Below are 8,020 nucleotides of genomic sequence, written 5' to 3'. Positions count from 1 at the left end.
AGAGGGGGGCTGTAGCACCCAACGTCCTAGTGGTGTACAGGTTGTTAATAAATACTTGAGGGGTCCCAGGCAGAGGCCGTGCCCCCATTACAGAGAAAGGCAAACCCTCCCTGCCCCCCAGTCCATACCAGTCTTATCAGGGAGTAAAATTTCTTCCCGACCCCAGTGCAGCATCAGACTCACCCTGAGCGGAAGGACAAGACCTGCTAGCCAGGGCCCTCCGGCTTTAGTCCCAGCTGGAGCACTGGCACAGCCCTGTCACCATTTCCAGCCTGGGCTGCAGTGAACACCCAATACTTCTGAGGGAGGGTTGAAAACCCCTTGAGACATATAGCAAAAAGGCAGGAAAGGAGCAACCAGCAAAGCCCAGAAGCCTGGGAAATGCCCACAGCAGAGCACAGGCATCACTATGCCTAGATCATCCTTTACCAGTGGCTGTCCAGCTTCTCCCTGAATCCTCCAGTGATGGAGAGGCCACAGCTCCTCTGGGCATCCATCCCACTGTCTCGCTGCTCTGATAGAGAAGTATTTCCTGATGCTCAAAAGGGCTTTCTCTCTTCTTCACAGCAGCCCGTCAAGTCTTTGAAGTTGCCCAGGTCAATGCAGCTCCATAAACAAGACTGTTTGGCCTCTCCCTAGCCCTGTGTGCTGCAATTCCATGAGACACCAGCCCCAACTGGCCCACAGCTGGGCAAAGATAGGCCCCGTGAGCACCACCGGAGCCCTCAGTACCCAATACACAACAGCAAACTGTTGTCTGTGGCTTCTGTGAACTCAGGGGCTGGGCAGGGCTCCCTGCCTGGTGACAGGGAAGGGTGCTGGGGGCAGCCTGCTGCTGCAAAGTTAAGTCCTTCTGGCCCTCTCCCCACAGCTTGTTGGAAACTATACAAGATCTCCAGTGGATATGGTAGGGGCTTTGTAGTATATTCGGCTGTGGGACAGCCCATGTTCATGGTGACTCTTCTGGACTTAGCACCTACAGTATAGTATCAGGGGGCTGGCCTCTTTATTCCCTCCAGTCCAGTGTTTCTAGGTAGCCATGCAAATGAGTTGTGGGTTTGAACTGAATGGCTTCACTTTGACTAGCCAAGGCAGTGAACTAAGAGCAGTGTTGTCAGAGGACTTCCAGGCACAGCTCTTGGCAGACTGGGCTCAAAGTTTCCCCCAAAACACCCCATATTTTTAGACATACCATCCGCCTACCCAGCCATCCTTTCCCACATGCCACATCCATCCATCCATCCATCCACCACTGGGAAACGCAGAAAAGAGATAAAAAATACATATTTCCACAGAATCATAACAGTCACCACATGGGCTCCCTGCAGCTGAATGCTCTGGCTGAGTCAAAAGCTGCTGCCAATTTGGCAGGGGCCATGACAGGGTTGACCCTCTCTCTGTGACGTTGAAGAGTGGGGCTCTGCCCTTCCTCCAGGCAGCCAGGGAGGATGAAGAGCCCCAGGAGCCATGGAAATCAGCTCCCCTGCTTAAAACATGCACCCCAATTCAGGAGGGCTCCCGTCCTTGGGGAAGTGTATGTGTGTGTGGCCCCTACTTCTGCCCTCCTGGCCTGGGTCCCTGAAACACCCTGGAAAGTAGGTGGCTGAGGGATGGTTTCCCTCCCAAGCCCCATGTTATGAGAGCAGAGGGAGGGCGTGGAACAGCCATCCATACACCCTTCCCCATATATCACTTCCCTCCATCAAACCATGCTTCCACCCATCCAATCACAAGAAGATCCAGCTGTCCAGTCACAGAGTCATCCAGTCATTCACCTACCCACCCACACATCCATCCCTCCCTCCCACTCTCCCCATATACCACATCCATCCACCAGCCATCCTTCCCCATACACCATGTCCACCCATCCCCAGGACAGACACATCCATTAATCCATACTTCCATCCACTCATTCACAAGAAGATCCAGTCACAGAGACACGCATCCATCCACCCGCCTCGCGTGCCAATGCAAGCCGCATGCATCACAAGAAAGTTTCACTTTTTTTTTGCTCCAGAAAAATTCTAGAGCAATTCTTCTGTGGCAAAGACCTCTGGAAGCCCACAGTGGGGCAGAAGGGTTGGGACAGGCTGTGTTCCTATTGGAAATCTCTTGTGAATTGTGATGGATTGCTTCATAGTGCTAGCACTGCCCCATGACACCCTTGAAAGGATCTCAAGTTACCCCAGGGTGCTGCACCACCCCAGTTAAGAATTGCTAGTCTAGGTACTCGAGTCATATTATGGGATGCAGGATAACTTCTGCAGCTGCTGCGCAAAAGGCATCTGCACCCTTCTCCCCTCTTAGGTCTCTCCCCTTCATCTTTCCAATGCAGTCAGGTTCTGGGCTCTCAAAAAGGAGCTGCTGCCTTTTCAGCTCCTTAAATGCAAATAGCCTACGTTTCCCAGAATGCAGCAGGCCCAGGAGGGGCGGGAAGAGCTTTTGAAAAACACAAGAGTGTAATTTCTCGTTAGGGGGAAACAAAAAAAAAGAAAGAAAGAAGAAGAATCAAAGCCTGGAACGTCATGTCTAGGAATAGACCGGGCGTGGGGCCAAGGTATGACAGCGGATGAGTAATCCACTTAAATCATTGCTCTAAACACCATTCCTTGTAAGAGAATTAAAATATCAGCTTACATCACTGAGCCCAGCGCACGGGATGTGAGAGAGAGCTACGCTGCGGCTGCCAATGCGGGAGATTTTGAGGGCTCTGGGACACAGAGTCCAGAGCAAAAACAACGGCCTGCTCCTGAGCGCAGGCAGAGAAAGCTACGGCACAGACAGGACCAGGACTTTTTCACTATAGTCATAGAGTTGTAGAGAAATTAAGCTGAAGAGAAATTGCAGAGCTGAAGAGAAGTTGTAGAGAAATTAAGTGGCCTGTGGAGGTCACATCTAGTCCAGGCTCCTGCCTGAGGCAGGATCAGCCCTGTCCAAACCATCTTGGACAAACCTATTGTCTAACTAACAAAACTGCTGTCAGCCCTGACACAAGACATCTCCCTGAACCTGCCACAGGGAAAGCAGGGGGACTGTGGCGCCCAACATCCTGCTGCTGTAAAGGTAGTTAACAGGCACTCCAGGGATCCCAGGCAGAAGCTGTGCCCTGGCTACAGAGGAAGGCAGCTCCCACCCCCAGGCTGTACCAATCTGAGCTGGAGGTAAAATTCCTTCCTGAGCCCATGCAGTGCCAGTCTAGGCCTGAGCAGAGGGGCAAGACCCTCTAGCCAGGACCCTCCACAGCCGAGTCGCCAGCCCAGGCACAGCCCAGTCGTCATCCCCAGCCTGGGCTGCAGCCAACACCCAAGGCTTCAAGGGGAAGGGGAAAAAAACCCCTGACACATAGCAGGAAGGGGGCTTCGGCGTGGAATTCCCTCTCAGCCCCTTGCGGCAATTAGCAAAACCTGGGAAATCCCCATAGCAGAGCACAGGCAAAGCTATGCCTCTATCATCCCTGACTGCTGGCTGTCCAACCTCCTCTTGATCCCCTCTAGTGATGGAGAGTGCAGACTCCCCGGGCATCTATTCCTCTGCCTCACTGTTCTACCAGAGCAGATTTCCCTGAGATCCAGCAGAAACCTGCTTGGCTGCTACTTCGCTGGCCCCGCTGGAGACCAGCCCTGGGATTTATACCTTATTTACTCACTGATCACACACCTCTTGTCCCTGCAATTTAGCAAGCCAAGAAGAGGGGGCAACAAGTCTGATTCTGGACAGTTAAGCAAAGAGCGAGAATCTTCTTCCTTCCCCCATTGTTCTGCCTTACCCAAAACATAGTGGATCTTGTATTTGGGCATGTGGTATGAAAATCAATACAGTTACAGATGAGGGCAAAGAGTGTGAGACTGGCTGTGATAGCTCTTTTCAGGGCTACACCTCAAAGCAGTGTGCTAGGGACAAGGGGTGTTGCCCCTAGCTTAGGGGATGGGGAAACTGAGTCAGAGAGAGGGGAAGTCATGGGCAGTGCAGTTGGGGCACCTGCTTCTTCACTGGTGTGGAGATGTACCTGGAAGTTGGACATGTCCTGCCCAGACTTGCTCAGAAAGCAAGCATAGGGCCAAAAGGGCTACCGTGAGCTGGGCTTGAACCAGCAAAGCCCAGAGCTTAAAGCTCTGCCAGTCCAGTCCCAGAGCTGAGCCATACGTGTGCTGGGGCCACAGAAGAGACCCCCGACATGTCAGCCATGACCGCTGCCAGCCCCAACACCCCAGTGCCCATGCACAGGAAACCCCCTGCCACCTGGGTGCAACCTTGCAGCTAGAAAGCTGAGGCTGCCGGAGTGCCCATGCCTGCCTTACACATAATGAGCACCCGTAGCCAATGGTGGGGCAAGGGGGTATGACAACCATCTTCAAACCCTCGAAGAGTGACAACAGAGAGGATGGAGATAGGCTTTTCCCAGACTGGGAGCAATGGCAGGGAAACTGAGGCTGGAGATAAGGAGGAACTTTCTGATCATGATGGGGGTCCAGCAAAGGTACAAGCTTCCTAGAGGGGAGGGGAATTTCCACCCTTGGATGTTTCCAAGAGCAGATTGGATCCAGATTGGCTGGGGTGGTTTAGTCAGGGCTGATCCTGCCCTGCTCACAGGTCTGGATGAGAGGTGACTTCCTGAGGTCCCTTCCAGTCCCCAACTTCCCTCTGATCATATAATCCTAGGCTTATGGATTTGCTTGCTTGGAGACCAGCAGGGCCTTGAGTCAGACCTCAGGAAGGGTCCTCTGCACCCAGACCCTTGTCCGTCCTCCCTCCCAACTCCACTGCCTAAAGAGATCACCAGCAAACACCCTCGTTTCTCTCCCACTGCCTGGTCCATCAAGGCCTACAGTGCTCCCGAGATACCAGGGACTCTTCCACTTGTCCCACATGCCAACCACCCACTGGAGAGCACTTGTGGAAGGATTCTGGCTAGTGCTCATAGCCATCGACTTTACCGGGCAGCTGAGAACATGGCGTGAACTGGCGCAGGTGCTGGAGACCTCCACTTCCAGCTCTGCCATGCCAGGGGCCAATGGGGGTCTCGCAATGCTGTGAAGAGCAAGACCAATGAAGCCAGGGTATAAGGAAAGGGGGTTGACAGGGCTGGACACCAGGGTCGGTTCAAGGGTAATTGGACCCCTAGGTGAACTGTGTACCTCGTTGTCCCCACCACTTCCAATATAGAGGAAAATAAGAAGTCTAGAATTAACTTTTACAGGAGTTCTAGCTGTGATGGTGGTCAATTTTACTGATCTTTCCTCTGAGATCTTTTCAGAGGTCTTTCTCCTCTTACCAAACCAAAGGTTTTAGACCAAGGTGGAGCTGTAGCTGACCAGGGCTGTTATGTAGAATAATGTTCCTGTTATTTTGTTCTGTATATAATTTTGGCGCCCTAGGTGACCGCCTACTTCACCTAATGGTTGAACCAGTCCTGCCAGACACTGGCTCCGAGGAGCTCGGGGGGGGACGCTGTCTCACACTGACCGCCACCTACCCCTCTCACCACTGCTCCCCACTACCACATCCCCCACAAACCCCCTGTGCCCGAGAGTCCCACTGCAGTCGCCAGGGTTCAGAGAGGCACAGCCAAGCACCAGGGGTGAGAGGCACGGCTGTTTCAGCCACCAGCAAGAGGCCATGTCCCGGCTACCCCATCCTGTCCACCCACCTGACTGACTGGCACTTACCACGCTAGCAGCAAGCACTCAGCTCCGACAGCCCCAGCCCCACATCATCTCCTGACGCGCAGAAAGGGCTCTGTGGTTGCTAGCACTACACATGGGGCACAGTGCTCACAGGGCCTGAGTCATCTCCGGAGTGCCTGCCCCCCCCAGGCCTGAGGGTACATGTATGTGTGTGTGTGTGTGTGTGTGTGCGCACATGTGTGATTAACTCTTTCGTTATCGGAACTGCCTGGGCTTTTTGGGGCTGTCGTAACGGCAGCTTGCTGAATGAGTGTGCTGGACTTCCCCACTGCCACGGGAGGGCGCAGGGGGGGTGCGCTTGTGTGTGTGTGACTATGCCTGAGGGCTGTGACAGACGCCTGAGTTGTGTGTGTGAGGCGATGGGCAGAGGGGGATGCCTGGAGGTGTGCACTTGTGTGTGCTTCTGCAGGTGTGCACATGGGATATCAGGGGACGTGCACATCAGATGCCTCTGTGCGTGTGCATGTTGGATGCCTGGGAGCAGATGTGCATATGTCTGTGCTGGATGCCTGGGTGGGGGAGTGTTTCTGTGTCCCAGATGCCTGAGTTCTGTGTGTGTGTTCACACGCATGTGTCCTGGACACCTGGGTTCTGTGTGTGTGCATGCGCATGTGTGTGTGAACCTGCATGTGCGACGTGAATGCATGGGTTCTCTGTGTGTATGCATGTGCACATGTGTGTCCTGGATGCCTGAGTTTGCTGTGTGTGTGTGCACACGCATGTGTGTCCTGGACACCTGGGTTCCATGTGTGTACATGTGCACGTGTCCTGGACGCCTGGGTTCCATGTGTGCACACTCTGTTCATATGCACATGTGTATCCTGGGCGCCTAGGTTCCCCGTCTGTGTGCCTGTGTGTATGCAGATATATCCCAGACACCTGGGGAGGGGTGTAGGGGGGTGTGCACGTAGAGCAGTCACAGTGGATGGAGAGTGCACTGGGATGGATGGGCAGACAGATAAACAGTATGAGGATGAATAAACGTGAGAGAAAGAAAAGAAACACAATTTGTAGAAGCGGGAAAAGAGAAAAACGCGGGCCTGGAGCGGCACAGCGCATGCGCATGAGCCTGCCCCGTTGCCAGGACTGCCCCCCCACGCCAGCAGTCGTGCCGAGAGCGCCGAGCTCTGACCCGCCGCCCCGAACAGCTTCTCCTCACGGGGGGCGGGCCCAAAGGTCCTGGCACCGCTTTGGCTTCACCGAACATGATGAGCATGCGCAGCCTACCTCCTCATACCGTACGAAACATACACTAAGCCTGCCACACCCTCCCCGTCTTGTGCGGTACTGAGCATGCGTAGAGCCTGCTCCATCCTGTCGCCAGGCGGCGCAGGACATTCAAGTAACCAATGTGGAGCTGAGGGTTCGAGACCCGCCCCGGGCGGGCTAGCCTGGACTCCTGGGTCCTTTTTTGGTGGGGGGGAAATGGAGCGGCACCTGGTGGGTTGGAACAAAGCCCAGGAACCGAGACGCCCAGGTTCCCTTCCTAACTGTGCAGTGGGCACAGTATGGGAAACTAGCTGGCCGCCAGTCTCTAGGATCCCCCGAGGCCAGCGCAGGGCACATGGGCCACTTAGGCCCTCAGGGGGGTGCAAAGACCCCCCTCCCTCCCCCCCCCCCAAGCACTAAATCCCAGCCCCTGTGGGTAAAAACTGTAGCCGCGTGGCAGGATTAGTTCCCCCTGGATTTTAATCCAGGGTAAAGAGCAGACACACAGGGCCAGTTGGGACAGGTCCGGCCACTGGGTGGCAGGGGCTGGGGGAACCAGGGGACATCAACCAACAGGGCTCACAGGGTATGAAACTGCAGGGACATCTTTAATCCAGATTCAATGTGGTTTAATAAATTTACAGGCCGGGTGAGCTGTTTCCAACCTGCTGAGAAAGGGCCAGAAGCAGCCCTGGAAAAAATCACATACTGACTCATGAACAGTGGGCCGATCAGTCCTCCTGGCATCCCACGATGCATCACTCCTCACCCCCACTGCCCACCCTCTACCCCTTCCAGGGTATCTCAGCTGTGTCCCCACTCCCTCCTGGACTATGCCCCCAGCAGCAGTGGGGTGGGCGGTGAATGATTTCCCCCCTGCCTGCCCCTAGCCAGGCCCCATCCCACTGCCCCCTTCGCCGGGGCCCAGACGCTTCTGTGTCACCTGCAATTGACTCATCCCTTCCGGCCACGCCTCCCCACCCTATAAATACCCCCAGGGCCCAAGGAAGTTAGGCCAGGAGCATGGAGGATTCAGGAGCTGCTACAGAGCCTCCGCTGCTTGTCACAGGTAGGCTCCGAGACATGGCACTGGGGACCAATTGCTCCACACCCCCCCCCCCGCCACG

General features: G+C 54.9%; 1 protein-coding gene across 1 annotated transcript in view; it reads left to right on the top strand.

Moving 5' to 3' along the window:
- The first annotated feature begins 7,559 nt into the window (after window positions 1-7,559).
- Window positions 7,560-8,020, top strand: part of LOC102377132 (interleukin-1 family member 10) — a 3,092-nt gene continuing 2,631 nt past the window's right edge. Inside the window, exon 1 of the mRNA XM_014523433.2 lies at window positions 7,560-7,962. Coding sequence (XP_014378919.1) covers window positions 7,917-7,962 — 46 coding nt within the window. The 5' untranslated portion in view covers window positions 7,560-7,916. The remainder of the gene's footprint in view (window positions 7,963-8,020) is intronic.

The sequence above is a fragment of the Alligator sinensis genome, unplaced genomic scaffold, assembly GCF_000455745.1.
Source record: "Alligator sinensis unplaced genomic scaffold, ASM45574v1 scaffold453_1, whole genome shotgun sequence".
Classification (NCBI taxonomy): domain Eukaryota; kingdom Metazoa; phylum Chordata; order Crocodylia; family Alligatoridae; genus Alligator; species Alligator sinensis.
This window is presented reverse-complemented; position numbering and strand designations above follow the sequence as displayed.